Source organism: Puma concolor, chromosome B4 (genome assembly GCF_028749965.1).
Source record: "Puma concolor isolate L17-30 chromosome B4, mPumCon1.1.hap2, whole genome shotgun sequence".
Taxonomy (NCBI): Eukaryota; Metazoa; Chordata; class Mammalia; order Carnivora; family Felidae; genus Puma; species Puma concolor.
Window position 1 is genome coordinate 94,791,659 of NC_141673.1, and position 24,058 is coordinate 94,815,716.

The 24,058-nt window shown below is 40.6% G+C and overlaps 1 protein-coding gene across 13 annotated transcripts in view; it reads left to right on the forward strand.

Moving 5' to 3' along the window:
* The window catches only part of GUCY2C (guanylate cyclase 2C), a 140,844-nt gene that overhangs the window by 56,337 nt on the left and 60,449 nt on the right, over positions 1-24,058 (forward strand). For 9 of the 13 annotated variants that reach the window (XM_086714025.1, XM_086714024.1, XM_086714026.1 and 6 more), the window contains 5 exons: positions 1,413-1,555; positions 12,936-13,144; positions 15,198-15,362; positions 21,254-21,366; positions 22,723-22,787. In XM_086714025.1, the coding sequence (XP_086570151.1) occupies positions 1,476-1,555; positions 12,936-13,144; positions 15,198-15,362; positions 21,254-21,366; positions 22,723-22,787 (632 nt within the window). In that variant the 5' untranslated portion in view covers positions 1,413-1,475. Of the gene's footprint in view, positions 1-1,412; positions 1,556-12,935; positions 13,145-15,136; positions 15,363-21,253; positions 21,367-22,722; positions 22,788-24,058 lie in introns of those variants that run through there. The other 4 variants (XM_086714032.1, XM_086714033.1, XM_086714034.1 and 1 more) reach the window with 3 other exon arrangements.

Below are 24,058 nucleotides of genomic sequence, written 5' to 3' on the forward strand. Positions count from 1 at the left end.
CTCTCTCTCAAAAATAAATAAACATTAACAAAAAAAAAAAAAGAAAAATGATATGTGTGCAACATGGTTCCATTTAATAAATTTGATATGTTGTGTCACTGGGCAACTAATTTTTACATTCTTGAAGGATTAAGAAGACACTTTTCCCCCTCGATCTTCTGTTATCACTTTAAATCCAATCCTATTTCCTCAGACATTTGGTCATCCTTCAAATAATTTTGCCAAATCTTAAACATTTGACAAATTAATTTTTCCTCATATATAACATGAAAAGAAATATCTACCACTCTACATTTCATAACTTCTGTTTCATTCTTTCACACATATCCTTTGGGTCCACTTTAAATATACTGCAGACAATAAAGAAGTATATCTAAATAAATGTAGTTTAAACTTTTGTTCCTCCGGTAGATTTCCATAAATTTGTTTTAGGGATAATTTCTAAATCATGTTCAGCTATACCATAGTGTATTGGATACAACTGGAATTTCTTCCCACTGCCATTCTTTTCTAATATAGTAAAGTTGGCATATGCTTAACATTTTCAATTAATTTCATTTAAGTACAATTTAAAAAAAAATTTTTTTTTATTTTTAGAGAGAGAGAAGGTGCATGAGCAGGGGAGAGGGACAGAGGGGGAGAGAGGGAGACAGAGAGGGAGATGGAGTGGGGAGAGAGAGAGGGAGACAGAGAAAATCTTAACAGACTCTATGCTCACTGCAGAGCCTGACATCGGGCTCAATCCCACAATCCTGGGATCATGACCCGAGCAGAAATCCAGAGTCAGACGTTCAACTGACTGAGCCCCCTAGGCAGCCCAGTTAAATACAGTTTTAACTGAAGTTAGAGGAGAAATACCTACTGCGCACAAAAGCGGCACAAAGGTAGGAGCAATCAATTCTGCCACTTGGAGAAGGCATAGAGGAACAACAATAACAGCTATTGAGTACTGAGTGTGTGACAAGAACTTCGTAATACCATTTTAATTAACCCACACGTCTCCACACTGGAATCTGCAAAGTTCACAGCAACAGTAGCTGAATTTTTACTTATTATTGCTCCTGTGAGTGTTTCTAAAAGTTGCTGGTCATGTCTTGCATATTGTCCAATAAGCCTGCTTGTGCTGGGTGCTGCTACAGGCCCACGGTGCATGAGGGTTCTGCCCTCTAGCAGGTGCAATTTGCTAGTACACAGAAGTCCCTCTCTGGGTGCTTCCACAGCTCCAGCAGGCCCTGACACAACCATGCAGGATCCTTAAGGTGCCAGAGCAGGGTGCCAATCTTTGACCAAGGGGGGAATAGCATCCCTCTCCTTTCGGTGATGGAGTCTATTAGAGGGCCACTAGGCAATGATATCTGTGACTAAATATTCTACTAAGCACTTTGCCACACTGTTTCACTTTTTCATTCCAGGCCTTTTTCTCCCCTGAAATAAAACATGCATTCTGGGCCAGACCAGAAACGGATTTGAGTAATATGGCAACTAAGCTCTACATTTCAAAGCTTGGCAGTGTCCCTGGGAATGAATTCCCTTCAACATGGCTCTTCAACACCAGGTAAGTGGATATTGTTTGGGCAAACCCCATCAATCATCTGGCCTATCTATCCACGTCCAAACTCCAACAAGGGTCGCAGCTTGGGCTTATTCGCTAGAAGAGAAATTAAATTTATTTTAGGAATGAGAAAAACAAAGATCAGCAAATGTGGGTAATCTGCCCAAGTTCAGATGCATAGCACATAACCAAAACAAGATTCAAAATCCAGCTGCAAGTTTTGTGGTTTTTTTGTTTGACAATATCAAGCTACTTCCTGGAACTCAGAGAAGCTCTTCTTTACCTCAGATATACCATTCTGTTCTTTCAATGCTTTTCCTGCCTTTCCAACTACCTGCTAAGGAGGCACCAATAAATGAAACTGGCAGTCTCTGTTCATGAGGAGTTTACACTTCAGGGATTTGAGCACTCTCTTCTTTCCTTCTTTCCCAAGCTATTATTTTAACCTATATAACAATGAGGAAGTAATCCCTCAGCCACCCGAGGGGAGAAAAAACGAGTAATATTTGACTTCTCTATAGAAAAATACAGTTCCTTTTTCAGGATTAAAACATCAGCCCCATTAACCCCTCTTTGGAAGCCTAGCTAATGGACCGTGCCTTTTTTTCTTCGGTTGTGTTTGAGGTAAGAGAAGACAAATCGAGCTGTTTGCAGACACAGAGGACTTTATTGTAGCTGAGATACACTACTGCTGTCTCCAACACTTACCTCCTTTAGTATACAAACACAGCCCCCAGGACAGAGATGCAAATCCAGGGGTCATGAGGAAATTTAACAGATTTCTAACTACCCCTGGCAGGAATATAACAACCTATTCCAGTCCTTCCTGAGCACAGAGGAATACGGTACAAAATGGGCTTGGGGAGGCGGAAGAGGAAGACATTACTCAAGGATTAAACAGAGTTTCTCTTTGAATGGGGAAGGGGGAAGAGTCCATGGAAGGAGAGACAAACTGGTCATCCTGAAGCATCCCAGGCACTGGTGCTAGATTTGGATATGCAGCCCTAGTCTACAATAGTGATTCAGGTTATCAGTAGGGTCACTCTACCATGTGATCTAGATGAGACTATTTTGAATCTCATACTTGTAGAAAGTCCAAAATTCCTCCCGAATATTTCATGAAATCCTGAAGTCTTGAGCTGTGATCATCTTTGACTTCAGACTCCTGCACCTGCAGATCATCTAACCATCCTGTTTCTGTTCTTACCCCATCACTCTGGCCGCAGACCCAAGCACCTTTCTGTAATTCCCACAAACTGGGCAAGCTGTCTATGGCACAGACTTGACTGAAGGTTTGGGAAGAGTTTAACCAGTTGCATCGGTTGTATTCTAGTAGAATACAGTTATCACAAAAGCAGACATTTGTTCAGTCATGCAATAGCTCCAGTGCTGAAAACAGCTGAGAGAACCCTCAGTGAATATTGGTTGTATGGATAGAATGAGGCATCTTTTCCTCAAAGAAAATACAAGCAACCTCTATTTTATACACCTTTGTTATTCTTTTTAAGTGTTTATTTGAGAGAGGGAGAGAGAGAGAAAGTGAGAGAGAGAGAGGGAGAGAGAATGAGTGGGGGAGGGGCAAAGAGAGAGGAAGACAGAGGATCCAAAGCAGGCTCCGCGCTGTCAGTGGAGAGCCCAAAGCAGGGCTCAAACTCACCAACCGTGAGATCATGACCTCAGCTTAACTGACATGAGCCACCCAGGCTCCCCTGTACATCTTTGTTCTGCAAAGTCTTCAGCCCCATCGCACCAGGCTTTCTCACTAGCCATTTCTTTCTATGTTGCTTCCAGCCTCTTGCCATCTTCTGGTTCCTCTTTCCCTCTTTTCTTTCCATGGTTCCTCCTCACTCTCCACCTCCTGGATTGGCCCTGGGAACTTCAAATTTCCCTCATTATATTATGCAAACAATTTATATTTCTCTATGCTTAACTCAGAAGGTCTGTATATCCAAAACTACACAGCAAAACCTCCTAGCCTTTTAGTTACTGGAATCCTCCGGCATTCTGTTATCCCTTGTGAATAGGATCAGGAAGTATTTGCTGTGCGGGAAAAAAAAAATTGGAGAAGGCAGGAATCATTAAAAATTATATACTTACACCTTAAATTTTTAATTTTACGTCAAAGCATATTCATTTTCATTTATTCACCACTTGGGTAATGTTAGGCCAAGGAATTTTCTTTGAGCAGAGTCCCCTGCATGGAGCTCTGAATCAGCTTTCTTAAGTAAACCAAACCCCTAGAGTATTTTCTACTATTTTTGGTGTTTGCCGTCTGAAGACAATTGACAAAGTGTCTAAGGGAAGACTATTTTTATATTTTTTATGTTATTCCTCAGTGTTTTATAGCAGTCTTGCCACAGCAATTTTTTTTAGTTTCAGTTTATCTGAGGAGTCCATTTAGTCATCAGTTAAAAGAAAGACTTCACTGTAGCCATTTTTCCTCAATAAATCCAGGTCAGAATTTCTAACTTTGTGCTTAGTAAAAAAAAGACCAAAAAAATTCACATTTTAGTTCCCTTAGTTGGTAAAATTCTTTTTTGAAAAACTCAATTTTTCCATCTCCTTGAGAGAAAACAGGGCAGAGAAAGCCTCAGGCTGCTGTGGGGCACAGAGATGCAGGGCTCCTCCAGGCTCGAAAGGGAGAAGGGGAGCTTACTAGGAAGTGTGCAAGGAGACCCAAAGTATTGCTAGGAATGAAAGAGTGGCCCGTGCAAGCAGCTTGTTCACTCACCCCTTCACATGTGGAGTAATTTGCCTTCCTCCTCTGAGAGGTTTTGTTGAGGAGTGTGTCTTTAAATCGGCCATCTCAGGTGTTTTATTATTTGCTTTTGACCCTTGAAACTCTCCCAGCAAACCTGCCTCCCTTTAGTTATGATCTACATGCTATTATTAGTTTGAGGATCCAGGAAGGGCAATTATCTTGGGTCTTCACATTTGGAAGTCCTTTCCTGGTTACATGCCATAATCAGAGGATTCCCAGAACTGCACGTACCTTCTGGCTTCGTATCTGAATTAAAAGCACCAGGCAGTTATCTACCTCATCCACACCCCTGGCCTGGCTTAATTTCACGTTTACCATTTCCAGACCAAATTAAATGAAGGCAGAAAGTCTACGCTTTCTGCTACCGCAGGAAGTAGCAGTCGCAACAAATTAACAGTTAGAAAACCACTGTTGAGTCCAAGCTTGGCTACCAAATGTGCAACATATAAAATCGTTACCTGTAGCAAGGGTTAATCACCCTTGTGGTGGCCATGTGCCTCTCTGCAGCCTGGTGTTCCATTCTTCCTGACATCCACTAGGCCTCCAGGGAATACCCACTCCTGACCTCTTTGAGTCATGCACCATCACCTACCCCACCCCACAAAATAATCAAAGCTGAGTTCTGTGAAGTCAGAGTATCACCCCTCCAGGAGACACCAAGATTGAACTTGTCCTGTTCCACATCAACCATCCCACCAACATGAGCCTTTGGTGCCTTATCTTCTCCAGCATTTTTTTCATCCCCATACTGATATGCCATGATCAACAAATGCCTCAATATCTTCGATCTCTTCATGGGCTCTTCTCTACCATCTCCTGGCTATCCTGGGATTAGGTGGGGTGATATCTTAGGGATGGGGTACACACAGGTGCAAAGTCCTTAGTAATGTCTTGTATTTTACGCTATAACGTAGATTAAAACAAATATTCATTTTATTATTCTTTTTTTATTTTTTTAAGTTTATTTATTTATTTAGATAGAGCAAGTGGGGGAGGGGCAGAGAGAAAGGGAGAGAGAGAATTCTAAGCAGGCTCCACACTGTGAGCGCATAGCCCGATGCAGGGCTTGATCTCACGAACTATGAGATCATGGCCTGAGCCCAAACTAGGAGTCAGACGCTCAACCAACTGAGCCATCCAGGTGCCCCAATTTTATCATTCTTTTAATTTGTATATATTCATTACAGATATGCCTTTACATGCACTGTCTACTTCATAATTTAACTTGAAAAAAAAAAAAAAAACGACCCCTGTTTCTTTGAGGCAGACACCATCCAGCCATGGTACCCTTCATCCCTCTTTGTCAGCCACTGTCAAGTGCTGAAGTCCTGGTTGTTCTCCCTCATTTATTGTTCCATGAATAGATCCTCCCATAACCCTACCCTCTTCTGGTTACCACTCTATTTCTTCCCTCTGCCTCTGGTAAGGGAAGCATAACTATTGGTTGTTTTCAATAACTGAGTAGATTTCTAGAACCAGCCTAACCTTTGGGTTCCTGTCTCCTATAAAATGATGAAAATCATGAAATCATGTCTACTGAACCATTCAGTTTTTTCTAATCCCTTCTATTGAGGTTTGGTTCATTGAGTACCCAAAATGCATTTCTTATTTTACCCGGGATGAACAGTGGAACTAGCTAGGCTAACTCAAGGGAATCAGAGTGTTACCCCAGGCAATCCCTGTCCTGTCCAAGGAGGTCTGAAGACATTCTTCTCATAATCACTCACAGGATCTCTCTCAAGCCATATCCGGAGGAAGTCCATGCTCCCTATAGGCCTGTGCAATGGGGGATTAACTCCCAGTGCTAAGGTATCATCAGCTCGACTAGAGGACCACTCCATTTACCTAAAGTTACCTACACTTCAGATTCTATAAAAAAAAAATTGGGGGGGGGGGGAAGCTCACCACTACTTTGAATTTGTCAGCAATTCACATACTATATTTGGTGACTTTTAAACTGTAAATAGTGTTACTTCTGGTGAAAAGTTACAGTAGTGCTAGTTAACACTTATTTTTCCAAACTTGAAGTTTTTTTTCCCCAGCTTTATTGAGGTATAGTTAACAAATAAGAAGTATATGTATTTAAAGTTTACAACGTGGTGTTTTGATATATCATTGTGAAGTCATCACCACAATCAAGCTCGTTAACATACCCATCACCACACGTAATAATCATTTTCTTTCTTTGTGTGTGGGCGTGTGTGTGTGTGTGTGTGTGTGTGTGTGTGTGTGTGTGTATGTGTGTATGTATGGTGAGAACACTTAAAAGATTTATCTTCTTAGCACACTTCAGGTATACAATACTATATTGTTAACTGTAGTTACATTGCTGTACATTAGATCTTCAAGACTTGTTCATGTTGGATAAATGGGACTTTGTGTTTCCCGACCAAGAACTCCTCATTTCCCCCTCCCCTTGGTCCCTGGAAAACACCATCCTACTCTCTGCTTCTATGAGTTTGACTATTTTAGATTACACATATAAGTGAGTTCATGTATTTGTCTTTCCGTGTCTGGCTTATTTCACTCAGCATGACATCCTCTAAGTTCATCTGTACTATTGCAAATGGCAGGATTTCCTTCTTTCCTATGTCTGGATAATATTCCATTGTGTGTGTATATATACATACACATTTATACATTTATTTATATATAAATGTATAATGTAATAATATATGTATATGTGTGTATACATACATATATGTGTGTATATATATGTATATATATATGTGTGTGTGTGTATGTGTATACATATATATATACACATATGTATACACACGTGTGTGTGTGTGTGTTATCACATTTTCTTTATCCATTCATGCATCGATGGACATTTAGGTCATTTCCATATCTTAGCTATTGTGACTAATGCTGCAATGAACATGGTAGTGCAACTATCTCTTTGAGATGCTGATTTCATTTCCTTTGGATATATACCCAGAGCTGGGATTGCTGGATCATCAAGTATTTCTACTTTTAATTTTTTGAGGAAGCTCTATACCAATTCTCATGACTGTACAATTTCCATTCCCATCAACAGTTTACAAGCATTCCCTTTTTCTCCACATTCTTCCCAACACTTGTTACCTTTTGACTTTTTGGTGATAGCCATTTATAAAGATGTGAAGTGGAATCTCAATGTGATTTTGATTTGCATCTCCCTGATTAGTAATGTTGGGAACCTTATAACTGTTAGCCATTTTTTTAAATAAATTTATTTATTTTGAGAGAGAGAAAGCATGAGTGGGGGAGGGGCAGAGAGAGAGGGAGAGAGTGAATTCCCATCAGGTTCTACACTGTCAGTGCAAAGCCCAATGTGGGGCTCAAACCCTCAAACCGTGAGATCATGACCTGAGTCAAAGTCAGACGCTTAACCGACTGAGCCACCCAGGTGCCCCTGGTAGCCATTTTTATGCCTTTTTTAAAGAACTCTATATTCAGATTGTTTGCCTACACTTTTTAGATGTGATTTAATGTTTTTAATCCATTTATCCTGTCATAGAGAAAAACTGCCAACTGTAGACAAGGAGATACGGAGTCAGGGCTGAATAATGAATACAGTAAATTCCCTTCATTGGGCTAGCACTTCTGGGGGAGATTAAGGACCAATCCTTTGGCCCCCTCTGCTTTGCAGAGTCCACTGAGAGCATCTTGTTTCAGTTTACTCAAAGGCAGCCTTCTGTGGATGAATGGCAGCCTGATCTCTTTCTAATCTGGCTTTTTTATTTTATTTTATTTTATTTTATTTTATTTTATTTTATTTTATTATTTTATATTTATTGCTATTGAGTTTTAGGAGTTTTTTATGTATTTTGGATAGCAACCTCTTATCAGAAATATGGTTTGCAAGCATTTTCTCCCATTCTATAAGTTGCCTCTTCCCTCTGTTGTTTCCTTACCTATGCAAAAGCGTTTTAGTTTGATACAATCCCACTTATGTATTTTTACTTTTGTTGCCTGTGCTTCTGGTGTCACATCCAAACAATCATTATCTAGACCAATTCAAAGATTTTTTTCCCCTATGTTTTCTTCTAGTAGGTTTACAATTTCAGGTCTTACATTTAAGTCTTTAATCCACTTTGAGTTTATTTTTGGAGATAATGTGAGGTAAGGTTCCAATTTCATTCTTTATGGGTAGGAATCCAGTTTCCCAACACCACTTACTGAAGACACATCCTTTCCCCATTGTATGTTCTTGGCACCCTCGTCAATGATCAATTGATGGCAGTTGCATGAATTTATTTCTCAGTTGTCTATTGGGTTCCGTTGGTCTATAAAGATAGTTTTATACCAGTACCACACTGTTTTGATTACTATAGCTTTGTAATATATTTTTAATTCAGGAAGTATGGTGTCTCCAACTCTGTTCTTTCTCAAGAGTGCTTTAGCTATTTACTCTTACGTTGTTTCATATGAATTTTAGGATTGCTTTTCTATTTCTTTAAAGAATGCCATTGAGATTTTGATAGGGATTACATTGAATCTGTAGATAATTTGGGTAGTATGGACATTTTAACAATATTAATTCTTTCAATTCATGAATATGGGATGTCTTTCCATTTATGTGTGTCTCTGTAATTTCCTTCATCAATGTTTTATAATTTCAGTGTACAAATTGTTCACCTCTTTGTTTATGTTTATTCCTAAGTATTTCATTATTTTAGTTGCTATTATGAATGGGGTTGTTTCTTAATTTTCTTTTCAGATAATTTCTTATTTGTGTATAAAAATGCAACTTATTTTTGTATGTTGATTTTGTATTCTGCAACTTTACTGAGTTAATTTCTTGGTTCTGATGTTTGGTTTGTTTGTTTATTTTTTTTTAGTCTTTAGGGTTTTCTAGAAATATGATCAGGTCTTCTACAAACAAAGATCATTTTACTTCCTCCTTTCTAATTTGGATGTTGTGCATTAGTAGCGTATATATATTGATCTTTATCCCCTGGTTCCTGACACAGAGCTCCAAAATACTTTGAATTTCCTGGGTGATAAGAGTGCTTTTGTTCTAATGAAACAATTCTTTGTGGGCTCCTGAACAGCTTCAGGATGGGGGCTGATACCAAACAGACCAAGCAAAACCATGATTAGAAGCTTGGAACTTTTTTTCCCAATCCCCATCTTCTGGGAAGGGGAGAGGGACTGGAAATTGAGTTAATGAACTTGCGATGAAACCTCCATAAAAATCCCCAAAGTATAGGGTTAGGAGAGTGTCTGTGTTGGTAAACACATCTACATGTGAATTAGGTGGTGCAACCCAACTCCATGGGGACAGAAGCTCTTGCACTGAGGACACTTTCAGACCTCTCCTATGTATCCCTTCATCTGGCTGTTCATCTGTATCCTTTGTCATATTCTTTATTATATAATAAATCAGTAAATGTAAGTGTTTCCCTGGGTACTGTGAGTCATTCTAGCAAATTATCAAACCGAAGGAAAGGGTTATGAGAACCCCAATTTATAGCTAGTTGGCCAGGATTACAGGTGACAACATGGGACTTATGATTGGTATATGAAGTTGGGGCAGCAGTCTTGTGGGGTTGAGCTTTTAACCTGTGGAATCTGATGCTCTCTCCAGATAGTGCCAGAATTGAGTTAAATTATAGGGCACCTATCTGATATCAGAGAATTGCTTGATGTATGGAAAACTCACAGAGCTGGTGTCAGATGAAGTGAAGTATGGGAGTACTGTGCAAGTAAAGGAGAAATACAAGGGAGTTTTTCTTTTACAGATGCCTTTTCTTTCCTTTTCTTGCCTAATTGCTTTTTGTAGGACTTCCATTGCTATTCTGAAAAAAAGTGGCAAGAGTGGGCATTCTTGCCTTGTATCTTCAAGGGAAAGCTTTCAGGTTTTCCCTATTGAATATGTTAGCTGTGGGATTTTCATAGATGGCCTTTATTGTGTTGAGGTAGGCTTCCTTTTCCCTGTTTTATTGAGAATTTTAGTCATGAATCGGTGTACTTTGTCAAATGTTTTTCCTACATCTATTGAGATGATCATATTTTTTTCCTTTCATTTGGTAATGTGGTATATCACATTGATTTGAATATATTGAACTATCCTTGCATCTCAGAGATAAATTCCATTTGGTCATGGGGTATGATCCTTTTATGATATTGAACTCAGTTTGCTTATTTTATTGAGGATTTTTCACCTATGTTCATCAGGAATATTGGCCAATAATTTTCTTTTTTGATCTCTTTATCTGGTTTTGGTATTAGGATGATGCTAAACTCATAAAATGAGTTTGGAAGTGTTCCCTCATTTTCTGTTTTTTTTTTTTTTTTTATTTTTTTTATTTTTTAAAATTTTTTTTTTTTTTTCAAACGTTTATTTATTTTTGGGACAGAGAGAGACAGAGCATGAACGGGGGAGGGGCAGAGAGAGAGGGAGACACAGAATCAGAAACAGGGTCCAGGCTCTGAGCCATCAGCCCAGAGCCCGACACGGGGCTCGAACTCACGGACCGCGAGATCGTGACCTGGCTGAAGTCGGACGCTTAACCAACTGCGCCACCCAGGCGCCCCTGTTTTTTGAAGGAGTTTAAAAAGGATTGGTATTAATGCTTCTTTGAATACTTGGTGGAATTTACCCATGAAGATACCTGGTCCTGGACTTCTTTGTTGGGGTTTTCAAGTGCTGATTCAATCTCTTTATTTGTTATTTCTTTCAGGCTTTTAATTTTTTTCTTCATTCAGTTTTGGAAAGTTGTATGTTTCTATAAATGTATGCAATTCTTCTAGGTTACCCAATTTGTTCGTGTATAATTGTGTATAATTGTCCCTTATGATCTTTGTTATTTCTGAGATATCCTTTGTAATGCCCACTCTTTCACTTCTTATTTTATTTATATGGGTCTTTTCTCTTGTTTCCTTAGCTAAGAGGGTTTGTCAATTTTATCTTTTCAAAAAACCAATTATTAGTTTTATTGATTTTTTTAACTTCCTGTTTGACTTATTTCTCCTCTAATCTTTAATACTTTGTTCTGTCTGCAAAATTTGGTTCAGTTTGTTCTTCTCTTCTAGTTTCTTGATGTATAGAATGAGACTGTTGATTTGAGATCTTTTTTAATGTAGATATTCATTGCTACAAATTTCCCCTTTAACAACGCTTCTGCCCCATCCCTAAAGTTTTGGTATAGGTTTCATTTTTGTTTGTTTCAAAATACTTTTTAAGTTCTTTTATCATTTCCACTTTTACCCAAGAGTTATTTAAAAATGTGTTGTTTCATTTCCACATATTCATTAATTTTCTGTTATTTATTTATTTATGAATGCATGTATGTATGCATTTATTTTGCTGTTATTGATGTCTAGTTTTATTCCGCTGTGGTCAGAAAAAATTCTTGGAATAGTTTTAATCTTCTTAAAATTGTTGAGACTTATTTTGTGATGTAACATGTGATATATCCTGAAAAATGAACCTTGTGCACTTTAGAAGCATATGGATTTTTCTGCTATTGGATGCAAAGTTCTGTATATGTCTGTTAAATCCACTTGTTCTGTAGTATTGTTCAAATCAGCTGCTTTTTAAATTGATTTTTTTTGTCTGGACATTTTATCCATTATTGTAAGTGGAGTGTTGAAGTCCCCAACTGTTTCTGTATTGTTGTCAATTTGGCAGTTGTTGTCAATTTCTTCCTTCAGATGTATTGGTATTTGCTTTATATATGTAAGTGCTCTCATGTTGGTGCATATATATTTATAATTGTTATATTTTCCTGTTGAATTGATCCTTGTATGTTATATGATGTCCTTCTGTGTATATTTTGTTTGATGTAAGCATAGCCCCCTTCTTTCTCTTGGTTACCATTGGCATGGGATATCTTTTCCCATTTCTTCACATTCAGCCTGTGTCTTTAAATCTAAAGCACATCTCTTGTACATAGTGTGTTAATAGGTGTTTTGGGTTTTGTTTTGTTTTTTTATCTGTTTAGCCAGCCACTGTATGCTTTTGATTGGTGAGTTTAGTGCATTTACACTTAAAGTAATTACTGATATGAGAAGATTTGCTATTGCCATTTTGTTCTTTGTTTTCTGTTGTTTTGCTCCTGTTTTGTACCTCTCTTCCTCTCTTTTTTTCTTCTTTGCTAGTTGATGCTTTTTTTGGTAGTGATTTGCTTTTATTTTTCCCTCTCTTTCTTGATTTATTTTAATTTTATTTGGATACAAAAACTTTATACTTTTATTCTCCTCTCCCTACATTTTGCGTTCTTATAGTCAGAGTGCTTCTTTTTATATCAGGTAATTCTGGGGGCGCCTGGGCGGCTCAGTTGGTTAAGCGTCTAACTTCGGCTCAGGTCATGACCTTGCGATTTGTGGGTTTGTCACCCGCGTAGGACTCTGTGCTGACAGCTCAGAGCCTGGAGCCTGCTTCAGATTATGCGTCTCCCTCTTTTTCTGTCCCTCCCCTCCCATGCTCTGTCTCTCTCTCTCTCAAAAATAAGTAAACATTAACAAAAATTTTTTTAAAGCAGGTAATTCTGTCAGCTGAGGTCAGTGTTGGTGAAGACTGTAAGCACCCTTGGCACCAAAACTGCAGGTGTATGTGGCAGCGGCAAGATCTGCCGCAGTCCTTGATGGCAGGGGGTGCTAGCCTCCTCCTGCTCTCCTTCTACCCCACAGGGGAAGTCCTGGCCGACAAGATCCCTCTTGGTCTGGGCTCCAGGCACTGAGGCACTGGAGCAGGGTGGTGCAGTGTCTCCAGTCCAAGAAGGGTGCACCAGCGTCTCCTTCTCAAAGAAAGCACATCAGCACGTACCCGAGGCAACTCTGTCAGCTGGAGTCAGTGTTGGCAAAGACTATAGAGATCCTCAGTGGCAAAAACTGCAGGGGTAAGGGTCCTCTTGCCCTCCTTGCCCCACAGTGGGAGGTCATGGCCAATGGGGATCCCTGTTGGTGTGGCGCAGTGCCAGACCGAGGGATGGAATGACACACATAAAATGCTTATGTTTTCCTGTGGGTTTTTGTGCTCCACTGGGTCGCTGCATCTTCTTCATTGTACTCCAAAGCTCTCCCAGAGCTATTTTCATCAGTGGGCAGTTGTTAATTTGTTGTTTTCCAGGAAGGATGAAAGCTGGGGCCCCTAGCCCTCCATCTTGTTGATGTCACTCACTTTAAGTTTAAAACAGAAATTTTGCCTGAAGTGGTCATCAAGCCAATGATGTAAATAATGACATTATTTGGTTAATCATACTATATCTCTATTTCCAAATCTCCATTTAGATCCAGGTCCTCTTCCCCCAAATCCTGGCTATTCCCACACCTACACAGGCTCCTAAAATCAACATGTCCAAAAACAGAAGTCATGATCTTCTTCATTAACCCTGCTGCTCTTCCAGAATTCTAGAGTTTAGTAAACAGCTTTCCCATCTACCCAACTGAGCATCTCAGGGGTCACCCTTGACTTCTCCCACTCTCTAATGCCCCAAATCCAATAAAATGTCAAGTCTCATCTATTTTACCTCTTAGATACCTCTTGAACCCACATATCCACTGCCACTGCCCTCATCTGGGTCTCCTTTACCTCTCATTCGGACCACAGAAATACCCTCCTAATTTGCTACGTGTCCCCACTCTATCTAAGTCATTCGTTCCACGGCAGCTTAAGTAGTCTTTACAAAATTCGTCTGATCATGTTCCTTTCTTGACCATTAGTGTGAAGTTCCAAATCCTAATGGCATATAGGAAACCCCATGGCTTACCCCTGTCTACTCCATTGTCAACCTTTATTGCCACTAGATGCCTAGCTCTCTCCACTCCAACCACACTGTGTCTCTTTCAGTTTCACAAACATTCATGTCACTTCCCACCCCTGGGCCTTTACAAAAGCTGTTCCCCTGCCTCCCACACTCCTTCTCTTCTCTTTCCATTCAGCTAACTTCAGTTCATCCTTCTGGGGAGCTCAAAAGACACTTTCTCAGGGAAGCTTCCTCAACTTTCTAGAATAGGTTATATTAATCTGCCATGTGTGTGCCACACAGCACTCTGTACTTTTTTTCCATGGTTGAGTTTATTCATAATTTTTCCTATTTTTCAATTTTTTTTTATTTTAGAGACAGAGCCCATGAGCCTGGCAGAGGGACAGAGGGAGAGAGAGAATCCTAAGTGGGCTCCACACTCAATGCAAAGCCCCATGTGAGGCTCAATCCCATGACCCTGGGATCATGACCTGAGCTGAAATCAAGAGTCAGACATCACAATTATTTATTTAATGTGTGTCTTCGTCACCAGAATGCATGTTCCATGAGGACACTAATATATTCACACCTCTTATAGCTGTATACCTAGTGCTTTGCTAATGCCTAGCACCCCGTCAAGTCTCAACAAATAGTTGCTGACTGGGTGATTGAAACAGTTCTTCTAGTTGAGAATTCAGTTCCAGTGTGCAGCTATAACCTAAACACCACATAGTCCACTATATCTGTGCTTTCCTTAAGCCCTTTGACCTTTATTTTTCATTTTACAAATCTTTTTATGTATATACTATACTTCCCTCTTCGCCTTTTTCCTCTTCCCAGTGATGTGTCACAAATTGATGTATTTTTATTGGGTGAGGCCCAGGTAATCTCCCTGTTTATAACTCTGGCCTTTCTGTGAGCAAACACACAAAGTGAACTTTGGTTTATCTCCTACCATAATGTAGCTGCTAATTGCTGGCAGGCAGGCTGTGTCCCATGGGCCACGTGACCAGTGGGGCATGATCAGAAAGGAGCGTGGGGAAGAGTGGACTGAGGGACCCAGCTAGAGGCTGTCTAGCCGGAGTGCCTGCCTCCCTCAAAGTGCAGAGTAAAACAAGCAAGCACAAGGAGTATGGTTCTGAGGTAAGCAAGGTCACGAAGATGACACTGCTGGGCTTAGTTTTGTGGTCACTGCTCCTCCATCCAGGGCTGATGTTCTGGACCTCCCAGATCAGTCAGAACTGCAACAACGGCAGCTATGAGATCAGCGTCCTGATGATGAACAACTCGGCCTTCCCAGAGACCTTGGATACCTTGAAAGAAGCGGTGAATGAGGGAGTGCAAATAGTGAGACAGCGTCTGCTCAATGCTGGTAAGAATATGGTCACAGGATCCACCTCCTCCCTGTTACCCCTCTGGGGTCAAAGGGTCGCTTGCATTCTTTGCCTAATCACCCACTCTCCTCTACGGGCTTGTCAGACAACCCCTTTCTATTTCAAGGCAGTAGGTCCTCAGAGAGAAGGATTTAAGTCCTACTGCGTTATGCTCCGTCATAATTCACCCTGCTCTTGGAATGACCCCAGTCCAGAGAATGCCAGATGTTCACAGCAGTGAAATGCCCCAGATGCAACTGGATTGATGGCTCCGTTTCAGGGAGGCATCATGTTCCTTTCTGTAACTCTTCAGAGGCAATATTTGATCTGGACCTGAGAGTTCACAGGGTTACCGGTCAAGAACATGAATTAAGAGAGTTAAATTCAGACAGATGCTGCATCTATTTCTGGGATTTTTAATCCATCTGTTCACTCTTGACATCTCGGCTGGCTATTACATAACACATAGTCCAGAAAATTTGCAACCAAATTCAGTGTTACGGTTCTTCATTGTATCTATTAATTATTAAAATAAACTTTATAACATTAGATAAAATATGTAGAATAAAGAGAAAAAATCACCCCTGATCATTTTCAGCCGCCTGGATATCTCCAGTGTCTTTCATATGCTCTCAGTTTCTTGTTTTTAAGAACATGATTAGGATCATTATGGCGTAGAAACAATTTTCTAGGGGTGCTTGGATGGCTCAGTTGGTTAAGCTTCCAACTCCTGGTTTCAGCTTAGATCATGATCTCACAGTTCATGCCCACATCAGGCTCCATGCTGGGAGCCTGCTTGAGATTCTCTCTCTCCCTCTCTCTTGGCCCCTCCCCCACTCATGCTCTCTAAATAAATAAATAAACTTTAAAAAAAAAAGATAAACCAAAACTAAAACAATTATTAAAAAAGAAAAGAAACAATTTTCTATCCCGATTTTACTTCACATTATTCTGCAAATGACTTTCCTATAACTGCATCATCTTTATGTGATGTGAGTGGATATGTAATATTCTTTGGAGTAGATATCCTCCCAAATCATCCAGCTATTCCCTACTGTTTGATTTCCCATTGTTTTTAATTTCTCGTGGTTATTTAAAATTACTACAATAAGCATTTTCAAATATATAGTTTTTTCCATTCTTTGAGACTAGATTGCCGAAAGTATGATTACTGAGTCAAGGACTATTTCATACGTCTTAATGTTTACTTATGGTTCTAAAGAGGGTATGTCTTGATTTTCTCCATGTAAAATTCTGTGCTAATAAGCTCTTTTCTAGTGCCCAAGCTGCGCCGGTTCATTAGGCTCATGCTCTCCTCCGCATGTGGCCAACACAAGGTATATATATATATGTTTGGTACCTCTGCCAAAGGCTGCACAACTGTGTATGGACGTTATTTAAGCCTCATGCTGTACCTTTCTGTTCCTAGACTGGATGTGTGTGTTCCAAGAAGTTGTCACAAATAAAATTCATATGACCATGAAAAATACAGTAAAATTCTTTGGTCATATAGCAAGAGGTATCATGTATCACATATCTGTGATACCTTTTTGCTGTGCAGTATACATTTCTTCAATCTTGTCTGAGACCAGTTCAGATGTAACTAGCTAGATCTGATCTAGAGCTGTAATGGAACTAGAAGGATTTAATAAAATCCCCTTATTTACCAAGACTGTGGCATCATGGAAAGAAAATTTGATTTGAATTCTGGGGACCTGTATTGGAGTCCTGGCCCCAGAGCTTTCTCTTTTTGTGACCCTGGGTGAGCTTTTTCCCTTAGTCTCTCTGAGCCTTGGCTTCCTTGTTTATTGAGTACCTATCATGTCCTAGGTAAGATATATAGCGTCCTTCGTCACCACAGCTCTGTAAGATTGGCATTATTGGCACGGTTTCACAGTGGAAGCTTCATAACTTTGCTGAAGTCATACAGGCTGTCTAGTTGATACGAAATTCCAACCCCTATCTGTCTGGTTCCAGCTGTCTGGACGCTGTATAATCTTTACCCACCATGAACTAACTTTCTCATTAAAATGAGCCAGTGAAACACGATGGTGAGAAGCAGAGATTTGGAACCAGACAGCTCTTTGTTCATATTCCAGCTTTGGGTCCAACCATTTATCATCAGTGACCTGGAGCAAATTACTTAAGTTTTCTGAGCCTCAATCCCCTTAGCTATAAAATCACAATAGATAGTAGTCACCTCGTGTGGATATGGTATGAATTAAATGAGGAAATTCATATAAAGTACCCAATACACAGACTGAAACATAATTAGGAATTCAATAAGTAGCGGTGGTTTTATTGTCATCCCTGTTGTTGTTTTTGTTGAGGATGTTAAAGTTGTGTCATTACTGTGCTGTTGCCACTGTTACCTGAACAAGTTACCAGGATATAAAATAGAGTGTAGTATAGTGGTAAGATTTTGATCTCTGGACTCATATAACCTGAATTTGAATTCCTGATCCACCTATCACTAGTTTAATTATAAACACTTTATCAAGTGAGTTATTTATTCTAAGTTCTACTCATCTCATTTATAAAATAGATTCATGGAGCGCCTGGGTGGCTCAGTTGGTTGAGCGTCCAGTTCTTGATTTCGGTTCAGGTCATGATCCCAGGGTTGTGGGATCGAGCCCTGCATCTGGCTCTTGGCTGAGTGTGGAGCCTGCTTAAGACTCTCTCTCTCTCTCTCTCTCTCTCTTTCTCTCTCTCTGTGCCCTTCTCCCTTGCTTGTGTGCACTCACTCTCTCTAAAATAAAAACCATATATATTATATGTATAATATATATACTCATATATAATAGAGTCATGAGTGGATGAGTGGTGAGGTGGCTGAATAGATTAAATGAGTGGACAATTTTGAGGGGGATGAAAGAATAAACAGTGATGCCCAGAGTTTTGTATTTAATGATGCATTTTGTTAGATGGATGTTCATGCATGAGAAACTCAAAAAGTACAGGTTGTGATGGAAAGATAGGTTCATGTTCTAAACATACTGAGCATTATTATTTGGGGGAAATTCTGAGACATATACTTAAGGACTAAACTGAAGAAAATTAAGAGTTCAAATGTTGTGGGTGATGTCCAAATGTAAGAAAACAATATTTTTTCCTAGTACTTAGGAAACGTCTGTGAGTTTTGAAGAACACATGGGATTTGATAGACAACATGCAAAAAGAGACTCCTTCTGCCTTAGGACATCACCTTCTCAAGGATGTATGTTTCCTGGCTAGGCACACCCAGTTCATACCCTCCAAATGATCTCATGTGCTAAGGGGGCCGCTTTCCTAGGCTCCAGCACCTATATTCAGATTCCCTTTGGTCCAACTCCTTCTTCAAAGCCCTAGGTAGAAGACAAAAGGTTCTGAGATTACTCTGTATGCCTTGGCATTCCATCCATCTTCCCAGCCCTGAGATATCATGCTGGGGTGGAGGTGCAGGCAGGAGAAAGATGAGAAACCGCACTTGGGTTTGGGAATTGTTAAGTTTAAAAGTTAAGCTTCGATATGAAGTCACTATGTTGTCTGAAAATTTTTCAGTATTTTCTTGAGAAATCACTTGGGATTTGGGGAGATAAAGGGGAAGAGATCCTCCTCTTCCTCTACCAAATTACACTACACTTTGCAAACTGCTATTCTATAGCATATCAGATTCTGGAATCAGACTGTCCTAGGTTCAAAACCCCAGCTGTGTCCCCCTAAGCAAGTTAATCTACCTCTCCAGACCTCCATTTTCTGATTTTTAAAATAGGAAGACAAAATATCAATTAACCTCATAAGATTCAGGGGAGGATTAAGGATTGAAATAATGCATGCCGAAAAACACAGCCTAATGCTAGGCATCTAGTGACAGAGATCATCCAGTTCTGTTCTACCAACCAATGGATGAGGAACCGGGGCCCCATAGATGAAGTCACTTGTCTGAGATCACACTCAATGGATGTGAATTTCCCTTCTAGGTCCTGTGCAGGATTTATACTTGGGTTTTGCCGTGCCCATCCAGCATGGGCTGCCTGGACAGTAGGGTTTTTAAGTGAGTCATCTTCAGTGCTCCTCATGGTGGCAAGAGGGAGCAGAGCCCTCACAGAGATTGAGGAGGAGGAGCTAATGTATACATTAACAGCTGCAGGTGTGGTCGTCTTCCGAAAGCCCTGTTTTCATCATGTGACTGTACGAGACTGCACTTTACTCCCTGAGTCCTCTTGCTGCTTTCTAAGACAGGCTCAAGCCCTATTTTCTCCTGGTGCCCACATGCCCTCTCCTTTTCTTCTTGGTCCCCAACAGCCTCACTCATACTATTTTCCTGGTTTCATTGACCCCATATGCTCCCTACCGCTGTAAGAATTAAGTAACAAAAAGGGTGTAAAGTGTGCAGTATTACGACTGGCATATGGCTATATGCAAGTGTTAGTTGCTATTAAATCCCTCACTGGTCCCACCTCTTCTATTAATTTTCTTGGTCTCATTACATTGACCTCTCCTACTTGGCAACTCTTATTTAGATCTCTTACTGAACAGTCTAAGAAAGAGTTCTTGAGTTAACCCTCCCCCCACCCAAAAAAAAAAGACAAGAAGTAAAATGCTTCCTAGTCTTAGACACACCTCTGAGGTGGCTATAGACATGCAAAGATACTTTCATTCTTTGAAAGAACAGGTCTCTGTCTTTAAAAATATTCTTATTTGGGGAGTGCTTGGGTGGCTCAGCCAGTTAAGCATCAGACTCTTAATTTCGGTTCAGGTCATGATCTCCAATTGAGCCCCGCATTGGGCTCCATGCTGAGTGTGGAGCCTGCTTGAGATTCTGTCTCTCCCTCTCTCTCTGCCCCTCCCCCACTTATTCCCTCTCTCTCTCTCTCTCTCTCTTTCAAAATAAATAAACATTTTTTTAAAATAAACATTCTTATTTGGATGTTCAGAAGAACAATAACTTCTGTTGTTGACATGCTTTACTCTTTTAAAAGTATCAACATTATTACATTTGATAATTCTGGTTTTAATCCCATTTTACATTTGAGGGAACCAAGTTAGAGAAATTCGAATGGCTGGTGCAAGAACACTCAGAACGTCACTCCCTGCAACCAGCAGTATAACTAGCAGCTGAGGTTTCCAGACTTCCTGTATAAGGGCTTGGCACTATTAGGATGCCTCTCTTAGGAATCAAACATTTCTGTGGAATATTTTTTATCAGAAGGAGACAAAATGTAAGGGATAGAGCTTGGTCACATGGTTCCGCTGTCTTTTTATTCTCATCCAAAATATGGTATCTAGCAATACCAAGGGATATTACCAAGGCTCTTGCCTTGATCTAAAGGCGATCTGTTATCCCAAGATCCTAGACCATGATGGACACAGTTCACTTTGGCTTTGGGGACAGAGCACAGCGGTTCCAGTGTGCACGTTGGCAGGAAACAGAACCAGCACCTTGGAACATTGAAAGAACAGATGTTGTAGCGGCTACATTTTTGTTTTCCTAACACTCTCCAGAACTGTACAGGAAACTTGCTGAGTCTGCAGTTGTGAAAAGAGGAGAGCCTTGAACGTAATGAAAATGTTGTCAAGCTGGGTTGTGGGATGGTTGCACAAATACACATTTACTAAAAATCCTTCAATTGTACACTTAAAATGGGTGGCATTTATGGAGGGCAAATTATACCTCAATAAAGCTGTTGAGAGAGAGACAGAGAGACAGAGACAGAGAGGCAGAAATAAAAGAGACAGAGAGAGGAAAGAAGTGACAGGTAGTGATATAAGAACTCAGAACTCAAATATTCCTGGGCCTGAAGACGCGTATCCATTTTTTCCCAGGATCAGCTGACAAAAGGTAAATCTCATGGCTATAAACTACCGAAAAATAACATGTTTTCTCTTTTCCCTCATTTCTGGATAACAGGCATAAATGTGACTGTGAATGCTACCTTTCTCTATTCGAATAGTTTGATTTACAAGTCAAGTGACTGCCGGAGTAGCACCTGTGAAGGTCTTGACCTACTCAGGGAAATTTCAGTAAGTAAATGCTTTTGTAGGTGTAGCTCACACCTCTTAGTACAGGGAGATCACGGTGTGAGACTTGAGCACCCGTCTGTGAGCATTTCTTATGTCATCTCTAGCCACATAGCTGAGTGTTTTGGAGACAGGGTAATCTGACTTTATCCCCATATATTTCCCAAGAGATGAGGACCCTCTGGGAAGACAGGAAGGTCGGGAGAATCTTCTGCGTTCTAGCTCTACACTTTCAATGTTATGGAGGGGACTTATTTTAAATTGTTTCCAAAACCTTTTAAAAATGTGAATGTTGGCATTAACTGGTTTTCTTCTGTGTCCCTCGGGAAGTACCTGACGGATTCTAAAGCCCTGTACCAGAGGTCTCAGTTTCAGGTCATAACCGTAGATGCAGTCATGGGTTAATTGCTTAAGAGCTGAATCTGAAACCTAATTTTAAAGTAGTACCTGTAACGTTAAAGGGTGGAAATGGGAGGGGAAAGATTCTTGCCTACTCCCTCCTCCCAACTCCCCACCTCAGCCCGGGCTTTATGGAGCAAAAGAATGTTCTAAGCTCTCCAGAGGCCGCAAGGTGTGTGAGAAGCCTTTTTACTACAGAAACCCAGGGAAAGGTTCTCCTAGAAGCAGAGCACTGGACATAGAACCATGGCTCTAAATCTTTAATCGATAGCATTACACCAACCAGACAGGTAGACTCACATGGGGAAGAGTGGTTGATGACAGCAGTCATTCTCAATCTTGGGAGGGCCAGGGATGAGCGAGGGGAGTTTAACAAACTCCACTTTATGATGCTAGGAGTGTGCATTTCTTCCTTCCACCTCTTGAGAGGGAGGCATACCCTGGTTTTCTAAGACTAGGGATGGGATGTTCCTAATCACGTTCCTCTTCATAAATAGTACAAGACACGATCTATAGTCACCCAACTTGTCACACTGCATTTTGTTCTCTTTAGCCCCGTTTCATAGCCCTCCCTAAAAGTAAAACTTGCCCTCATCCCCCAAAGCGCCTCCAAATATAGCCTCTCCTCAGTCTGGCCCACAGGTATGTCTCATGGTACAGTCTATCAGTCCTTCCTATCCCGCCCTGCATCCTCCTCTTGACAAAGAACCCAGGTTCACCTTCATCCTTCTTACCTTCAGCAGAATACCCTTCCTTCCACCTGCAACATCTTCTCTTTCTCAGATTTCTTTATCCCTTAGTGTCCCGTCCCCAACCCAAGGCACCATGAGTTGCTCCTTTCTTCAGAGGCCTACTTTCTAACCTTCTAGAGGCCTTTTTCATTGCCACTTCTTTCCTGTCCATTTACTCATTGCTTTTATTTCAGAGACTGATTTTTCTTTTTCTTTTTTTCCCCTACAGAATAAAAAACAGATGGGCTGTGTCCTTGTGGGGCCCTCGTGTACATATTCCACCTTCCAGATGTAGTAAGTAGTTTGGTTTATTGTTGTTGTTGTTGTTGTTTTCAACGTTTATTTATTTTTTTTGGGGGGACAGAGAGAGACAGAGCATGAACGGGGGAGGGGCAGAGAGAGAGAGGGAGACACAGAATCGGAAACAGGCTCCAGGCTCCGAGCCATCAGCCCAGAGCCTGACGCGGGGCTCGAACTCACGGACCGCGAGATCGTGACCTGGCTGAAGTCGGACGCTTAACCGACTGCGCCACCCAGGCGCCCCTGGTTTGTTGTTTTAATGCCACCGTAAGTTGAAGTCAGGACATGGTATCACTATTTAAATGATTTATCAAACAGAAGTCTAGTCAAGGCAACACAATCAGAGGTGTTGGAACCCTCACATTTTGCTACTTCTCTGTAAGTGTCATTCCCTTGTCCAGGTAGCTCTACCTTTGCTTACCATGAGGTGAAGGACAGTAGCTATTCACGTCCAGTTACTAACATCTGAGCCTGAGAGGCAACATGGTATAGGTAAAAAGAGTCCTGACAGGGAACAGAGAAGACAATGAGCTTGGATAATTTGAGGAGTTAATGAAGGAAATCTTTACTAAAGTATGAGCAGAGGAAACACACAGGAAAGTACAACACCCTGAGCATTAGCAGGGCTCGGTTCTATCCTTAGGTCCTCAGAATAAGGGAAGTAGAAAGGTACTCAATTCACAGCACTGAGGATTATATAATTAACATATTAAAGTACCTTGCACGGTGCCCTTTTCAGCTTAGGAGAAAAAAAAAAACGCTTCCAATATATTCTACAATAAAAACATTTTTCTGCCTTGGCGAAAATCACCCTCATTCTTCCATTCATTTTACTCAGTGTAATTCTCGCCACCATGAAACATTTTGTTCTGCCAGATCACACCTTCCCTAAATCCAAAGCCCTCTTCTTTGCCTGTGTTTCATCTGTTCAGTCTTCCCCTGAATCAAGGATCACCTTTGTCTACACAGAGAAAACTACGCTAAAGGACCCCCATGCAATAGATTTTGGAAGGTCACATTAAATTTCTGAAATTTCTGTTGCAAAGTCTGCCTCTGACACCTCCTACCAGCTGTACAAATACTCTGAGATGTTCACACCCACTGCATGCCACGGAAGCCCTTTCTCAGCTCATCTTCCTTACTAAAATGCAGGCAAATACAGATTCTTCTCCTTCCATTCATTCCCAGTCGTCGTCTAATCTGACCACTTGTTGCTTTGCCGTAGAATGTGCTCAGAAGGAAAGGAGGAGTAGGAAAATTGATTG